This window comes from Haliaeetus albicilla, chromosome 9, assembly GCF_947461875.1.
Source record: "Haliaeetus albicilla chromosome 9, bHalAlb1.1, whole genome shotgun sequence".
NCBI classification, from domain to species: domain Eukaryota; kingdom Metazoa; phylum Chordata; class Aves; order Accipitriformes; family Accipitridae; genus Haliaeetus; species Haliaeetus albicilla.
This window is the reverse complement of record NC_091491.1, coordinates 5,389,849-5,408,131: the sequence shown is the minus strand read 5'-3', so window position 1 is coordinate 5,408,131 and position 18,283 is coordinate 5,389,849. Positions and strand designations below refer to the sequence as shown.

Here is an 18,283-nt window from a genome sequence, read left to right as displayed (position 1 = left end):
ACAAAAAACCTCTTCTAGAATCTGAGTTATCTAAATCCTCCAAGTACATTTTTTTAACATGACAAAAAAGTATCTGAATCCCAAACCAACATTTTTATTTTCTTTTCAATAATACTTCATTGTTTTCTTTTTAATAGTACTTCATTCATTGATTTACCTTTTTAATAAAACAAAGCTTTGTATTACTGCTGCCAGCTTCAGGGCAACCAGCAGATGATTGTGACGAGTAACAGCTGAGGAAATTCAAAGGGAAAATTAAGTATGTGTAATGGAAATACTGAATGGAGAATCCAAATATTCCGCGGAGATCTGGTAACGTCTTCAAAAACATGTTCTGTGTTTGCGTATCTACTAAATGGATGCAGAGTCCGATCTGATATATTCAACTGAAAAACAAACAGCATAAAGAAATGTTTGCATGGGAATGTGCAAGATATTTGTATATGAAAGTCAAGAAGATGAAGATACTGGGAATCAGGCCCTACATCTTGTAAGTTTAGGGACAGACTTATGTGATGACAATTGTTGTTCCAAACCCACACATGGCTGAAATTCAGCTGTAATTTCCAGCATTTTTTTACCAGCAGGAATTAAGATACCAGAGTCTGAAACACTAAAACTGGACTGGACAACAAGTTACAGGTCAGTTCTGATCCTTTGTCAGAATTTGCAAAAGCTTTCAATTCCCTTTACAGTAAAAGTGTTGTAGTAACAGAAAATGTGATTTATTCACTTAGTTTTCAGTATTAGCTTCCCTGGGAGGCACTTCTCCACTAAACGATGGGTATCTCTCAGCTGTTTTCAAGTCCTCTGTTCCTAAACATTGATGCTATTAATGATGGTTTTAGATTATAAACAACACAGTCATCTTGAGCTCATTTCCAGAAAAGAGCAGCAAACTTCTTCCTTTAGTTCTTCAGCCTAAGGGCAGGAAAAGTTCACAAAGAATTAAAAGCTCAGTGAATTTTACATTTTGCAGTCTTTACTCTAAGAGCAAAATGGGAAAAGGAAATCAATAATTTAGTTGGAAGGCTACTTGTTACAAATAATGAACTCAAGTAAATCTGTTTTCTAATTAACTACTGTCTTTCCCTAATGGGAGGGAGATTACAAAGGTGGTAGGACTTAAATAATGACAACAGGAATTCATCATAAAATGGAAAACTTGCCATCATTTAGATTTGCTTTACTTTTTAAATTCACGATTTCCTGATTGGAAATGAACCATTTAATTGTCTTTTCCTGGTTTTACTGTCTGTATACACTCATTCTGAGCAACAAGGACTCATTCTGAGCAATAAACTCTGCATGTTCCTCTGCACTATAACTACAGATACCTCTCTCACCTCTGTGATCAAATGTGTATGGATTTTTAAAGGAAATTAAGCAGGTTGTCATAATAGCTCAGATTTTTGGACTAATTATTTTCCCAGGCAGTTGCCAATACATAATGCTTCAAAGGACATGATGGGGCACAAAACCAAACTACAATGTGCAGTCACTAACATAATACAGCACAGCCCACAATATGTGAAAATTCTTCTGCAGTACTGTCTGGCAATCAGTGTCTGTCCTGAAAGTATGAAATGTCGAAGCTTTGATCTTTACATGAAGAACTCCTTTGGCAGAGGGGGTTACAACCACCAACTGTAATTTGTCAAGAATATGCAAGAGGATGTCCCTGCAAAGTGATAGGTATGAGGAGTTCCAGCGAAGCCCAGAGAAGAAATTTTTGCCTCTATGAAATGAAATTAACTGCTTTGAAATTTGTACTGATGTTCTGGTAATGGATAATTTTCAGTCACAGTAATTCTTAGGTAATTGTGCCTTTGTAGTGCTGCAAATGTTGATGTAAGTCCCAAGAACCAAAGAAAAAAACAATTGTAATCTTTTTGTCTAGGTTGGTCTCTTAGACAGACGAAAAATACTTGCCCTGCTGATAGACTTCTATGACAGAAGCCCCGTGATTGCTAAGAGGGGATTCTGTAACCCAAGGCAGTGTAAGTATATGGGATGTTTCAATTGTGGTTAAAACATTAGGAGGTCATATGAGGTTGTATAGTGAATATATGTTTTATAAGTGTTACCAGAAGTGAACACAGCCTAAAAAAGGACCCAAATGAATGCTGTGACCTATACACCATAATTTGAAAACATGTTTTGCAAACTGTGATGCAATGTTCAGAAATACTTCAGCATCCAAAACTTTTCCTTCCTACAAAATTCTGAATTACTTTTTGAAAGTAGGATTAAAGAAAGACTACTTTTCCTGAAACAGTTGTTCTTTCTTACTGGGCAATATTAGAAGTTAATTTTGTGTTTACACTAAAATTTCTCCAGGAACATGGAAAGATAAAGAAAAAACACAGGGAATCATCTACGGGAAAGTAAAATATTTTTAAGATATTGGACATTCATTAATTGCTAAGATCAAATGCAAGGCAAATTACAGCTTTCCTTCTTAGTATGGAGAATTATGAAACATTTATTTCAAATATGGTGTAATACACAATAACAAGTGCAGTTCTCTGCAGGCAAAGACATTCTGAAGTTCCGTGTTTCTGAGATGCATGTTTGCAGAAGGTACTTTCTGACAGTGTTTGTATTTGCTAGGAAATACCTCTTTTCTTTTTCTTTGAATTTTCTTGTGCAATACTAGAGAACATAAAACTAATGCAAACTATCAAGTTATTAATATTTTTTCTATTTTAGGGCCAATAATTGAGCTGCAAGAGATTGAGCTTGTGGATTTATGGGGAGGCCTTGATGACCAGGAAGTTTGTGAGGAACTCAGCGAGAAGTTAGTCTTGTCACAAGCAGGAAATTTTGAGGGAGGGATTTTAGCATCTGAACCTGTAGGTGATAATAGACAAGGCACATATGGAATGAGAACTAGTGTCAGAGGTCTTTTTGAACAAAAGGGCATAAGTGAAGCTGAGACTGGAGGAATTTCTAAAGAAGAAAACCAAGCAGCAGAATCGAGTGATGCTGAGTTGAGAAAGGAAGATGAGGTCGCTGCGTCAGCAGTGAAAAGCACTGATTTTGAAGCTAGTGATTGGGATGGAGATACCATACATAGGGAGAAATCCAGTTTCCATGAAGATATCAAAACTGAGAGGCAAACCGAGTCTGCAAGTGCAGACAGACAGGAGGAAGCTTTCCCAGGATCAGCCTCTACTGGGTACAGTCTCAGTAAAGATGGAGAACCTGGATCTGAAAAACAGGTAGAGGAAGAGGAATTTAGCCCGGGTAGAGACCCTGACACAGAAACAAATAGGGAAGAAGGTTATCGTATCTTGGATGGAGAACCTGGCTCAGAAGAGCAAGTTTGTCAGAAGGAGGACAATGGGATTGCAGAAGCAACCAACACAATTTCAGGACCAACACCTGAAGCTATAACCACAACCTCAGAAGACAGAGCTGTGGCAGACATGGACATCATTGCTTCAAAACAGGATGCTCCAGTTGCAGAGGTTGTGAAAGAAACTCCTGCAAGAAAAGAGAGTTTTTCTAAGCAGCATGGCAGCCAGTTTGGCCAACAGACAAGCTCAGAGACAAGACTGCAGGACGAGGACCTTCTGCAAGACCAGGGTAAAGGTAAAGCACTCTCCTTTATTCTGGCAGACATTAATCTTTTTCAACATATACATTTGGACTGGTTTAACTATAGGTGTGGTTTTAATCCATTTCAAAACTATTGAAAGTATGTGAGTGGTTTCTGAATACACAAGACCATAAGCTTTGATATCTTGTCAGCATGGCGTTTCCTGCCAAGGTTTCAGAGTGTGTTCCTCTCACAGGGCGGCAGGTGAGTCAGTTTGCTGGTGATCTGTATTCAAGGCACTGAGCAGACACTTTAATTCAAGCTGGGACTTTCTGAAGCAGCAGCATTTTTATAATAAGGAGAAACTTTATGTTCTGTTTCAACCTGTAATATTAGTATAGCAAGGCAGGAGCCTGAGCATGTAAAATATAGAAATGACTTTTAATAATTTTTAGACTGTGATTGCCCATAGGGAGATATAGTATGGGAACATTTAGCAGGAACCTTTCATTTTAATCTCTTACTGTGTTTCCAAAGGACTACCATACTTCCTAATTGTGTACAAAGGCCCTTATTCCAGGAAGGCTGTGGTCAGGCAACTGTGTTTCCTAAGGGGTATTTAAGGACCAACCTCCTTGCTAGCACTCTGTGAATACACTCTTGTGTCTCACAGTTTAAAACACTGCAAGAACTGGGTCTACATTGCCAGAGCAGTCTAGTGACAGACTTATTATGAAAAGGGCTGTAAAGCCGATGGTACAGCCCAGTGATACCTACGGCTTTCTGTAGTTAACTTCCAGTACACAGCGCTAACCTGTCATTCAGCCAGTCCCTGGATGCGTATCCTGCATTGTTTGGGGCATTCAGTACTTCCACCTTCAGAGCAGATTCCCACCCTGTTCTCACAGAAACGATGGTGTGGTGGTACGATGCTCTTTGAGAGAAAGGTGAATGGAAGCAAGAAGTCTGAATATCATTTTGAACCTATCTTGGAAAAGAATTTGTCTTATTATTCTTGCTAAAATGGGTATTTGTAGCTGGGCTTAAGAAATGTGACATTCACTGTGTGAATTTCAGGAAGCAGTATTTCCAGACAGTAAAAATAAATAGCTACTGATAACAAGGGTAACTCCAGAGACACAGAGGTAGATTTTACATATTAATCAGCAGGGTGCTCAGACTAGTAAGCTCTGGTTCACAGAAGATTTCTTTTTAAAATTGCAGGTCCAGCACACTCAGACAGACAGGATTCTCCAGCTGAAACTAGCAAGGAGTTTGAAGTGCCATGGTCAGGTAACTGCTCATGTCAGCTCTTTTCATCTGCTTTAGAAACTATAGCTTGCATATATGTATTTAAAGGCTTTTAGAAAAGCTGTATCTTGTGTCTTTTTAAAAAGCTTATATCATTACAAGGTATATTTTATCTTTCATCAGGTGGCCTTCTGACTTGTGACCTAAGTTGCAGGTATAGCAGCTATGGAGCAAGAATTCCGGAGGACTGGAAGCGTGAGAACACTAGATTTCCAGGTATTTGGTCACAAAGTTGTGTGTTCACTTGGGCACATAGTGGCTGGCAGTGTCTGCAGACATGCCAGTACTGCTGTGAGCTGAAAGTTTGGGCAAGAATACAAACACTAATTCCCGAAGCTGACTTCAAGGTAAGAGCAGTGTAGTCTTTGTCTCGGAAGGCCACTTGCTGTATAACAGTAATCTCAGCTCACCTGTGTTCAGTGATTTGACCTGGTTGTACGATAGCATCCATGCTAGACTGCAGCATAAATCTGAAGAGATACTATTTGAAAAGTATAAGCAGATTAAGGCCCTTAGTCAGCATGGAGTCAGGCTGTATTGAGCCATACTTTCACTGGATAGGAAGTGCAGGATTCAGGACCGCGTTGATACCTGCCACGTGGCTGGCTTTAGGGCAGCATTTGTCTTCCTGCGACACACTGTGCTTTCTGTCTTTCAGACTTACATGCCATCATGGCAGAGATTCAGAACCGTTGGGCTTCTCGTACTAGGAGTGCCTTTGATGAAAGCTGCCTCAACCTGCCACAGTTTGTACAGCTCATGGAGACATTTGTTGGTGAAGACATTTCTCTGCCTACTGTGAAGAGGCTTATTGCATTTATCAAAGAAGAGTACAAACAGACAGAAGAGGAAAAAATAGAACAACTAGAAAAAGTAAATATTGATAAGTTTTGCTGATCCCACATCCAAACAAAAAACAAGCAAATGCCTACAGACACTGACAAAGTCAAATTTTAATCTCATGCTGGCAGAGCTATTCACTTGCAGCCTTGCATTCTCTATTTCTTCAAGAGACCTTTTACTCCTTTGTTTTCATATGGATCCTCCCTCCCTAGCCCTTAGCTCTAGAAGTGATGACAGACTCATCGTGTAAGAAGTTGTCTGTCTGTACTAGAGTTGGACTCAGTAAGACAGCAGGTTGATAGTTAATTGTGAAAGAGCTCAAAACATTCCATTCTGCTTATTCACCTTTATAATAGCCAAGAACCTGATCTCTGACCTACTGCATTGGCATGTGCATATGAAGTTTGGGATGTTTTGGGGAGGATTTTAAACCAAGTGTGTTTGGTTTTGCTATGTGCATGGCTGCATGTGAATGTGCACATGCTTCTTTGTGTTTAAGTTACAAAGTGCTCTTGCCATGTGTTGAAAAACTATATTCCCCTTCAGCAATATCCTCATGCACAGCATCAGGGTGCCCCATATCACTTCAGAGTACAGATATATTTCGTTCTGGGTCTATCCATAGTAGCCTCTCTAGCTGCATTTTCCTCAGACCTCTTTCTAGTTTCCCTCTGTGCTGCTGACCTAATTCGGATGAGCTATTGGATCTGACGGCTCTACTGTCCTCACGCTGAACACAACACACACTGCCAGTATTTTGGCCTTTGAGACAATTCCACTCTGGCCATTTAACACTGTATACTTTGCAAAGACTGGGTTTAAAGGACAAATTGTACATGCATTTGCTTAGAGGCCATGCACCTCAGGGCAGCACCAGCAAAATAACAATGTACAGAAATACAATCTGTCACATCTTTGGGTGTTAATAACAAGGCTGTGGTTAGTTCTTGCTGGGAAGACATTTGTATTCTGGAAAACTTGCACTTACCTGAGTTGATGTCACCTTAGATCCAGCACAGGCTTCGTTTGTTCACTGGGAACTAACCCTCTGCAGTGCTGATTTTGCCTGGTAAAACGGAACTGTCAGCTGTGTTTAGTGTTTCCAAACATCTCCCAAGTTTAATGATTCATCTCCAGGTCTGAGCTGTGTATGTACAGATTTGGCCTGGCCCATAGGAATTATGTGATCAGCATACCATTGCCGTTTCCAAACTTGTGTAGACACTGAGCGTCAGTGTCCAGGAATTATCAAAGACCAGCTGTTCCTTTATTGTAGGTTCACCGCATCTCTCGCTTGGCCCAACGGAAACTGCTTTTGGAGGCACTTTTCAAAAAGTGGGACAACAATGCATCCGGGTTTCTGGACCTGGAAGAGGTGGATACTGTTCTAAGCACATTCAAGGAAGGGATGGAAAAAGAGGCCTTGAGGAAGGGTAAGGGAACAGCTCTGCTCTGAGAGAACAATGTCAACACAGTAGGCCTTAAACCATTCAATGACAGTGCTAATGAAGTTGTTGGCAAGTAGCAGTCATTTTTTGGTTTTGCAAGCAATCATAAGCATACATGGTATGATGTATAAAATGAAAAGGAACAGTTATCCAGACCTACTTGTTAATGCATAGCTCTATCCCCTCCTCCTGTACAAGTCTCCTCTGTGAAAGATTCCCAGTCAGAGAGGTAGCCCAATGCTTTCATGATGTTGTGATGCATTAAAAAATTATTTCAGCTGTAACATGCAATGTATACTTGTGATATGGCAGTGAAAACCACACGTAAAGCCTGAGGACATGTTTGCACTTTTAGTCTAGCCCATCTGTGTTATCCAGCTATTTTTAATAGATAGACTTTACTGTGCTGTCTGCAGGAATGTATCTCAGAGGAGAGGACACCAGCTTTCCTTACGGGTCTCAAATAGCCTTTAGTAAGCCACACTGTTGCACAGTTCTCATAAATTAGACAGCAACTTTGAGTCTCACTTCTCTGTTGGTTCATTTCTTCGAATAAACTTAGCGAATTTGGTCCTTGACAGAATAGACTTGGGTCAGACTGAAGTGCTGCAGGTTCACCTAGACCTGTCTGACAGCATCATACATATTGACATGTGGGCATTAGGTGCTCTGAAATACTGTATTAGCAATTAAGAACATGTCTGCGTGTGTTCTTGGGTGGAGAGGACTGGTATATTCATGTTCATCTTCATGTTGCTTGCTCTGCTGCACATTACTAAAAATGGCTCATTTTGGCAAGCACCAAAATCTCTTCATCCTTTAGCTTACTTGGGGAAGCTAGTGGGGAGCGCACTGGCATGTTACAGTTAATTGTCTCCAGGCTGCACAGCCACAGAAGAAACTGGCAGTTTACAGCTCTCCTGTATTCAAAGCATGCCAGAACACACTACAGAAATATGGAAAGATGTAGTCCCTTCCATGAAGCACTCATAAACTAAAAGACAAATAGATAGAAAGATAGCATAGCAAAATCAATACCACCTACAAGCAACATAAAACTATTCCTAGCAGCTTCAACCTAATCTCTCAACAACATCATGGAAAAAGCAGGTTTGAGGGAAGGATTCACAGACATTGCACTCCTCCTGGATGAAAACACAGAGTGAAAAGTGGGTAGAATTATTTGATTTTCCTTGTAAGTGAAAAGTGTAACATTACAGATACAATGGGGAAAATAATTTGTTATGCTGTGGCTCAGTAATGAAGGCACTGATCATGCTGTGATCAACTTCATTTGTATTTCTTTCTTCACCTCTTTCTTCAAAGAGAGGAGAAAGTGGAGGTGAAAATCCAAACATTTTTACACCATAAAAAATTCTCCATCCTACTTCTGTCAGAAAATCTGAAATTAAATTAAAAAGTACTGAGTGTTCTTTAGATGATGGACAGGATAACACAGCATTAACAGTCACCTCCACCACGATGGGGGTCAGTCAGTACTTGCTACTTCTATAGCTAAAATCAGTGATAAAATGCCCCCTGACTTCTGTGGGGGAAGGAGGAGGCACTCAGCTTCTATAAACATCAGTGTCTTGGGTGCACTGGGAGGCAATCAGAGCAGCTCCCTGCTTGTGCCCGTGCATCATTAATCAAAGCAGTTTCTATTACACTGTTCCTTATAGCCCGCTGTATATATTGATCACAAAATACTCTTTGCTTAACAGCAAAATCACACTTCTACTTATATCGCTAGTCGAAAGCGGCTTGACAAATCACTCCCTTTTCTTTACTTCTTCGAGTCCAACAGGATTTGAAATCAGCATGCAGGGGAAAAAAAAAAAAATGATGAAAGTGTTAGTCATTGCAATGCTCAGGAGAGACACTACCGGGAGCATGATCCGGCAAGCCCAGTTTGGGCAGAGCACCCGAGGAATCCCGGTTTGCCAAAGCCGGGAGACTGCCTGCAACTTCGGCAGGCTGTGCAAGAGCTCCCCCGTGAGCCCAGAGCTGTGGGGTGGGCGGCAGCAGCAGCAGCAGCGGGTCTTGGAGAGCTGGCACAGGGCTTGAACAATGCTGATAGACCGGCTGCTGATTTAAGTAACAGCTAAATAGAAACCGATGAGGTAAATTTAGATTTTCACGCTCAGCCTGTTAGGATTACAAGTCTGAGGGTGAGTCCCATTTGTCTTCAGGACTTCTGGGCAAACTGGAACTTTGTGAACTAGAATGAGTAGGTACAGGAAAGCAATTCTTGAGAGTCATAATTTGACCCTTACAGCATTCCTCATTCCGCCAAGCAAAAGGCAACTCTGCCAGACCTTTCTACTGCAGCTTATTTGCCCGCGTTTGGGCAAGCTCAGCTGCAGTCCCTGGGACATGAAAAAGGGGACTGAGGCACAGCTCCACTCTCCAGCCTTGTGCAAGATGGGAAGGAGCAGCCTCTGTGCAGTGATCTTTACTCCTTCACTCCCCTGGGAGCTAACAGGCAGCACTTGACTGTTTTAGGTGTTTTTTCACACTAATTTATTCTTCTAAACCCTGTATTTCTTATAAAAGTTCTTGCTCCGCATCTACATCTCTTAGTGCAGTACACGTGATTCCAGAGTACTGTCGTCCCAACCTCTGTACAACTTCAATAGAGCTTTTGTTTTCTTCTTTGTTTATAAGATTTAGCACAAACCAAATGTTATTTCAATAATTCATCCAAGGCACCTAAAGAAGGGTAATTAAGAATGATAGTTACTTTGGAGGGCCTCAAAATTAAAATATAATGCCTGCAAGTATGGTAGATAATGGGAAATTGAGGAATATGAGTGATCTGTGAAATCATCTGTAGACTCTGGCTTTTACATTTTTAATGGGAGTGATGAGTAGTTTTTCTGTAAAGTCTCAACTACTATTACTGTATGCAGAATGCCTACCTGCAGCCCAGTCCCACCAGTCCTTCAAGTGTCCATAAAATTTGGTTCTGATGTGGAGATACCTCTGATTTTTGAAAACTCCAAGCAGCTTTCCTATTTTCCATTGACATTTGTTGTTTAGGTATGTTGCAGAGGCTACAAAAGGGGCACAGGAGCAATGCCATGCAGGTTTCTTTCTCAGTAGGTGAGAAAGCAGGCATCTAGAGGAAAAGGTGCAGCCAGTCTGGAAGCTGGAGATTACCTGTCATGATGACAACTTCCATTTAGGAGATAGCTGGAAGAAACCCAGAATGATGTCCTGGAGCATTCCACCCAAAGCCAGTTTAGGGCTTGATTCATATTTTGCACAGGAAAAGCAAAACTTATTATTCAAATAGATTGTCCCTGTCTTATTTTCTATTTCTTCTACTAGCAAAGAAACACCTTTGCTGCCGTTACCCACAGCTCAGCAGAGTGGGGAAGCTATCCCCAAAGGCATTCCAGACTTTCCTTGAGTTACTTGCTTCTGAGTTCCCTGGCAATGAGGATGAAGCTATTGATAACTTGGTGGAATTTCTGACCGCAAGTGTGGAACAAAGTCACATGAAGTGCTTGCAAAGCTTAACCAGGAGGAAATGGCTGTACAATATCCAGCAAGCAGCTGAGACCAGTGGAGCAAGCATGGAACCAGTTTACAAAGCAGTGTTTAAGGCCCTCACCCAGGTATGCATCCCACAGAGCGCAAGAATCACTTGTGTTGGGATTGTGACACTGACTTCAGCCCCTGCTGCATTTGAGTGGAACTCACAGGTAGCATGGGAAGTTGGTCTGAGGCTGGTTTCCTTGTGCTGTTCTGCACTTAGCCGATGTTCAGGAGAGCCCATGGTTGTGCACAGAAAGAGTCATAGGTCAGATATGCAATACAAGAATTCTCATCCATGCTTTGCCAATACAGAATGCATTTCATGGATACTTATGTTGCTTTTTGAAGAGCTGACTCAGATAAAATCTGGAAATCCATAGTTACAGTTTTGGAGCTTCTGAAATTAAACACACCAGAGTCAGTCTGGGACAAAGCTGCTTAATTTGTAGTGGAGATAGTTTCATTTTTAACTTGCAGCTGCAAGTTAAACACTTTAGATGTTTGTCCTCACCATTAAAGCCCTCCACAAAACCAAACTTCTCTCATGGTAGCTGAAGTGTTCTTACAATATTTTCTAGATTTGTAATAGCAACTCTGGCACTTGTTTGATTGTGTCAAAGGAATCTCCTATTGGAAAAGAAATCCATAGGAGTTTTGCTTAGGCACAGGTTATAATTATGGATTATTTTTATATGAACTGCTCCCTATTAGCAGCAGGAAAATAGAAATCCATTTTCCTTGCCAATTAAAATACCAAGTGGTTTTGCTTGTAACAGAGCATAGTACTGGTCAGATGGGATCACAGCATAGGCACGTACATGTCATGTAGTTGGTGCATGACATACCAAATCAGTCACCCAGAAGAGCATCTCAGCAAAAAATGAGACAAGTGCTAAGTACATGAAATAAGTGTAATGGCCAATGGCTAATGTACATAATGTAATAGGAAACATTTGGTTGCTAGGATGCAGAAACCCATGGGGATAACAAGAAGATCAGTGCATATATTGCCCTTTTGGAAGAGAACCAGCTCTCACCAGAGCGGGGACAGATTCTCCTACACTATGTGGCATGTACCGCAGATGATGCGCCATATGTTCTAAACCAGATACTTTACAGAGACATGAAAGGAGTCAGGTAAGAAAAGTTGCAAATAATTGTTCCTTTTTCTAAAAAATATTTGGAATATCGGGGTACCAGGCAATGTTTGGGGTGCACTGGAAACAGAGGCTGATAGAGTACTCCAGAGAGGAAATATCCTCAGGGACCATTGTGGAATGATTCATTATCATATACATGTCCTTATACTCTGCATGGTCTACTTAGAATGGCTCTGTTTGGGATTTCACTCCTTTCCTTGGGGAGATTACCTCACAGTCTAATAAATCTCATCCTTTAGCAAATGTCTATTACATTGGGCCTACATTTTCTTCTTTAAATATTAATTCCCTTTTCCCAGTTCACATCCACAGGATGTTTTTGAGAACAATGCCTTTCCTTCCCTAGTGTTTACACTATAAGCAGCTTTCATGCCTCTTTTCATTTTCAAAAGCTAGACATATTTGTCTCTTTCTTTAAATATTGCTTCTTCTAATCTATGAAATGTAACTGCTCCTAGCTTCTGTATTCCTTTTCATTACATTCATTAGTTGATGTTTTCAAAATGTCCTAAGGATGAAAAGTGTCTTATTTATTACCACTGTCTTTGGGATGCAAGTGGTAAATGTGGTATTTCTGGGTGTGGTCAGAGTAAGGGGCTAACACCTTCCTCCTCTGATGCCAAAAAGCAGGGAGAGATCAAAGCTGCAGTATTTATTGCTTTGCTAAAGGTTTTCTGTTACTCTTAACAAACCTCCTCATAAGTTTATTTTTCAGCTTTGCAGCCGTTGAAGAGGGAAAGCCAATCCATGTTCCAAGAGTTCAGCTCCATGGAAGTATCCACTTCTGGAATTATGACCGGCCAGTGGAAGAGAGAAAAGGTTCACTCCTGGTACTGCCATTGCACGATGCTCGCTGGAGAGCCTTTGGCATTCTAGGACTTGACACTCTTCGGGACCAATGTGAGAAAACCATCTTTCTGACCCATGAGATCAGTTTCTATCAGGTGGGCATCATCACAAAGCAGTTTGTTAGACTACTCTTCAAAAACCTGTGTAGGGACCCTGTGAATTTTACATGTTCATTCTGAGTAAATGTAAGATGTACGACTAGGAAAAGAACTGTGGGGCCCTTTTTACTGTATATGGTGACAGTGGTGTGAGCAGAACACCTTATCAATATCTTAATGATTAGCGTCTTATCTGTAATTGATTATGAGGTATCACTTCATCAAGGATGTATTTAAGCTTCTCCTGACTAGTAAACTAATTGCACTTTTGTGCAAAGCCCAAAGATAGTAAGTAGCTTTTATTCCCTGAAGCTCTGGACCTCATATTTTTGTTAGTTTCCATAAAGTGGCATGAAACCTTACTTTTTACATGGTGGAATAATTAGAAGCAACAGCAGTCCGGATTTCTTTGGGATGCTCTTTAGCATCAGCCTCATTGTGGATGCATCATCTGGGCAGCAGGGAGCGCAGCAAGCCAACATTACCAGGCAATTTGGCTATTGCCACTAAAAAACAACTTTGTCTACTTTAGGACTTGGCTGTGACAGGGGTACTCTGCAGCTTTAGAGCATTATTTGATAAGGGACATTTCACAGTCGTTTTTCGGCTTTACAAGTTCTGATTAAAGTAACTTGTTACAAACCATTTTCCTTCGTTTTGCTGCATGAACGTTTCCCCAGCTTTTTTTCCCCAAATCATATGAAACTGTCTGGCTCATTTGGAGGATTCTGCTTTCACAGGGAGTTTCTCATGCATTCAGCAAAGCCTACCACCATATCTGCACACTGGAAAATGTTCTACAAATGACTGTTACTGCTCTGGACTGGTTGTATCCTAGGGCACCCAGCATCCACACTGTTATTACGTACCTGGTGGAACCTGGCAAAGACAAGGTATGCAGACTGCTGCAGCGAAAAGGCCTGTAATAGTCAGGGGCTGGAAGGCTGCTTTGATGAGGACATGTAATTTCTAGCTGCCTGTGAGTTCTCAGTGGTTTTATCATAAAAACTGAAGCCTGCCTGAAATTCTTGCGCCTGCCTGTGCAACAAAAGGGCTACAAAGGGAGAGAGGGAAGTTTCCTTCTGTAAAGGAGGCCACTCTTCAGTCTTTTCATCCTCCCATGTAAAACAACTCAAGAGCACTGCTAGTATAGCCCCTTCTCAAGCTGCCAGAGGAGGCCCACAAAGATGATCAGGGGGCTGGAGCATCTCCCCTATGAGGACAGGCTGAGAGAGTTGGGGTTGTTCAGCCTGAGGAAGAGAAGGCTCCAGGGAGACTTTACAGCGGCCTTCCAGTACTTAAAGGGGGCCTACAGGAAAGATGGGGAGGGACTCTTTAACAGGGAGTGTAGTGATAGGACGAGGGGTGATGGTTTTAAACTGAAAGAGGCTAGATTTAGATTATATACTAGGAAAAAATTCTTCACTGTGAGGGTGGTGAGGCACTGGAACAGGCTGCCCAGAGAAGCTGTGGATGCCTCCTCCCTGGAAGTGTTCAAGGCCAGGTTGGACGAGGCTTTGAGCAACCTGATCTAGTGGAAGGTGTCTCTGTCTGTGGCAGGGGGGTTGGACCTAGATGCTCTTTAAGGTCCCTTCCAACACAAATCATTCTATGATTCTCCACAGGAAAAGGGACTATTCTCCTACATCAGTGCTCACAGCTGCACAGCAACCAATAGAGCAAAACCCCACACCCATCCATCCATCCATCTGTCTGTAGGTTAGCCAACACTGCAAGTCCCTGCTAAAGCTTTGCTGTCTGGGACCTCCACAAAGGGAGATGCTCTTCTGTGGAGATTTTGTGCATGTCAAAATTATGGTATTTTATAGGAAAAAAGAATGTCCCAGCTAATGTATTAGCTCTTCATTCTGAACTAATGTCAGCAGCCAAGACATAAATACAACTCAGGAAGTGGCTGCTTCCCGATTAGCTAGCTTGTAACAGCAGCCCCCCTCCCAGCAGATCATATTCCAATTGTTCAGCAGGCACTCGGGCCCTGGGAAGCTTGTCACTTCACGTACAAGTAAGTTAAGAAGACGAAAATTGTATGAAATATTTAGGACTGATCCTGTGTCATCACAAAGTCTGTATGACATCTGCTGTAGCCATAATTCAGCTGCTTCCTCTGATAAGCTTGGTTTATGTTGGCAGCTTTCTGTTGTCATTCCAGGCTCTGCACTGTTCCCTTGTTAGCTGCCTGATAGCGAGGTCATTTGTTCCCCTCTATGCTTTTCACGTGTCAAGGCACACTGACACAACCATGACACGAGAAAGAGGACTGCAAGAGGATGGGAAAAAGAAGGGAAACCTCTTCTTGGCCTGTGGGTGTTCCTCAGCGTGGAGCCTGGGGGTGGATTAAATAGCTGAGGGAGGTCCAGGGCACATTCTTCATCCATCTTGAGCAATACACTCTGGGAATAAAACCAAGCATTGTTGGGAAATGTCTTTAAACCATCCCATTGCACTTGAATGTACATAGGAGTTTCCTTTAAGAGATAAACAATTTCCTCCCTCTCCAGGCTTCAAAATGGCTGTTCCTTTCTTGGATGCAGCTAAACCTCCCTTTTCTCTCTGGCAGACATGGGACTATGCTCTGCGCAAGATGCTTACTACAGATAATACAGGACAAAAAGAAATTCATAGCTCTCCTGTCCTTCTCCTCAGAAAAGAAAACCTCTTAAGGTAGGTTCCAGGACCTGCAATCAAACTAGTCACCTCTGGTCCTACACTCCAGCCTGCATCAGGCATGATCCACATTATGTAAAGCCCATGGTAATGCAACCCTGTGGGAGTGTCTGGCTATAGCTCTCTCACGATCAAGGCTTCTGGTGTGTTTGCATGTGATACTGAATTATGAAGGGGTGAGTTTTTCTTTGAGTTTAGGCCTGCAAAAACTTAACATCTGACTTAATGCTTACCAGCTGAGCTGCCAAGCAAGCTCTACATCTGCTGCGAAAGGTTTGCAGGATTAGAGCCTACACTGAACCATTTTGCTCTTTAGAATAATCTGTCTTTTTCCCTGGCCATATTAGTCTCATTTTCTTCAACTGTCTGTTTCCTTCCACTGCCAAGATCTTCACAGACTTGTCTTTTAAGCATACCGTCCTTGTTGTCAAAGTTGGGTGAACAGCCATTTGCTGTTCCAGCAGATGTTTTTACTTTTTATAAAACTCTATAGAACAAATGTCAATGCGATTATAAACAGGAAACTGTTTTTAAAGCAAGGTTTCTTAAATTTTTATGATTTTCAGCAATTGCCTTAGCTAAGCAATATTGTGTTCCACAATGCTATTTTCTCCTTTTTGTATATGGCTTGAGTGATACTTAAAGCTGTGCATATTTCAGTTCAAGGAAATAAAAAAATGATTCACTAACGTAATACCTTTGTTTTAACAACAAGACATGAACGGCATCTTACTAAAATATGCTAAATAAATTACCGAAAGTAACGGGAATGGTAAAGTTTAGTACACTTTCCTCTCTTTACTCTCATTTCAGAGATTACCTATTTAAGTGCACAGACAGTTCACAGGTCATTTACACTTCTGTCTGTGGAGAATACCACATTGCAGTACCTCTCCGTGACCTATCAGGACAAGCTCTTGGGATATTTGATATCAGCATTGGACACCACCAGAAATTACCACCTCACGAACACAAAGACCTGCAGAAAATGCTAAAGATGGCCCAAGCTGCCTGCTCTGAGACACTGAAGATGTCCTTAGAGGAAACAGAACCAACCTATGTACTGGGTATTGTGCATACAGAGCCAAGATAGGTTTTTTAGGGATGAAATTAGGAATCTCAGTAAAACCACATCTAAAGTATAATTCCTACAAATATGGAAAGACAAATACAAACCTTTGGCACACGTAAACTACTCCTGAGCAAGCCCAAGTGCTTAGCAGAGTAGAGTTAAACAGAATGTTTAGATTTTGACTCTTGTTCACAGGGTATTTTGTGTGCAAGTCCCACTGAAATCAAAGGTGTGAAGCAAGGTGCTTTGTTCCCTTCAGGGATCTAGCATGTCCTCCTCAGAACTGCCCCAACTAAGATCAAAAGGATTTGAATGTCACAATTACAGAACTACCTGCATGCCTGAACCTTTCATGGTGTCAGGACCTCTGCCTGCCCCTGAGGCAAGCTTTGTCTCCTTCTCAAGCACATACCCGTTTTTAAAATTACATAGGATACTTGGGCTGTATACAAATTAATCGATCAAGGAGACAAAGAATTAATCATAAAGAGGACAGAGCCTTTCAGTCAATAACATAAGTCTTGAGTAGCAGATGTTTCTGAGCAACTTCTTGAAAGGTTTGCTTTTGATTCCAGAGGCAGAACACATCGCAAATCTGAGGCATGCAGGGATTCTGTTCCACCGATTCATGCTACAGGACCTGCGTGAGTGTGTCCAGAAACTTGATGCTGAGAGCTTTGCTGAAATAAAGAGCTATGTAGAACCGCCAGCTCTGGTACATAACATAGTTAAGGCTGTGCTGTTGCTTCTCCATCCAAACTGGAAGGGGTCAGAGACGACTGAGAACTGGAGTCAGTGTAAACTGGTGAGACTTCAAAATATTGAGACTTTGTTTTCTGCTCTTCTTCCCTCAAGAAAATACAGTAGAATTTGCCAAGGGTGAATTGGCAGTGAAATAATTCATTACCTACAGATTTCCTATATGCTTTTCTCAGCGACCTTTAATTCTGTAACCCTTTCTTAAGTTTTTCACTGCCACCTGACTTTTTGTTCTCTGCATTGCAGAAACTTGATGACAGTTTGATTCAGGAGATTTATTGCTTTGATCCAACTGCTGCATCTGTACAAGTTCAAGCAGAGCTGCTGCTGGACTGCATCACTGGTAAATATCATGAACTAATTGTGAGATTACCAGACACAGTTCAGCAATGAAACAGTGTCAGTGGCAACTTTCAGCTGAGTGCTTTTAAGGTCCTTACTTCAGAAATTAACTTTGATTTCACAATAGATTAAACAACAGATAAAGGGTCCTAAATATCTGCAGTCTTCTTTGGTCAATAAAAGCAAACCTGTTAAATTTAGAATCAAAATTCACTGCCTTAAGGAAAGGGGAGCAGATCAGCTTTGAAACCTACCAGAACAAGTGATCTCATTGTAAACCTCCAGATAAACATATTAAGAATGATGGTTCTTTTGGCAAGTAATATGTAAAGACATACTAAGAATGATGGTTCTTTTGGCAATTAAATCTACTTCAGACTTCCGTGCCCTGCCCTAGGGACTCACCCAGCTCCAAACAGCAACATGATGGTGGGAGGACAGCGTGAGCCCTCCTCCTTGTAAACACCATCTGCCAGGTACTTAATATACTCGCTGGCCATATACAGGAGCTGGTTTTCAGTCTGTCTTTCTCTCCTTTAATGAATGTGGGCTTTTTTGCTGCCAGAGCAGTCAAGAGGCTATTATTATTATTATACAATATTGCTGCAAGAGAAATGACTATTGTTCTT

At 41.4% G+C, this 18,283-nt stretch overlaps 1 protein-coding gene across 1 annotated transcript in view; it reads left to right on the top strand.

Annotated features, from left to right (window-relative positions):
• The window catches only part of EFCAB5 (EF-hand calcium binding domain 5), a 43,044-nt gene that overhangs the window by 23,090 nt on the left and 1,671 nt on the right, over positions 1-18,283 (top strand). Inside the window, exons 9-22 of the mRNA XM_069791142.1 lie at positions 1,901-2,000; positions 2,713-3,597; positions 4,769-4,837; positions 4,979-5,071; positions 5,514-5,728; positions 6,975-7,131; positions 10,480-10,769; positions 11,654-11,826; positions 12,565-12,793; positions 13,537-13,689; positions 15,375-15,478; positions 16,295-16,548; positions 17,129-17,358; positions 17,559-17,655. Of these exons, the coding sequence (XP_069647243.1) occupies positions 1,901-2,000; positions 2,713-3,597; positions 4,769-4,837; positions 4,979-5,071; positions 5,514-5,728; positions 6,975-7,131; positions 10,480-10,769; positions 11,654-11,826; positions 12,565-12,793; positions 13,537-13,689; positions 15,375-15,478; positions 16,295-16,548; positions 17,129-17,358; positions 17,559-17,655 (3,049 nt within the window). The remainder of the gene's footprint in view (positions 1-1,900; positions 2,001-2,712; positions 3,598-4,768; positions 4,838-4,978; positions 5,072-5,513; positions 5,729-6,974; positions 7,132-10,479; positions 10,770-11,653; positions 11,827-12,564; positions 12,794-13,536; positions 13,690-15,374; positions 15,479-16,294; positions 16,549-17,128; positions 17,359-17,558; positions 17,656-18,283) is intronic.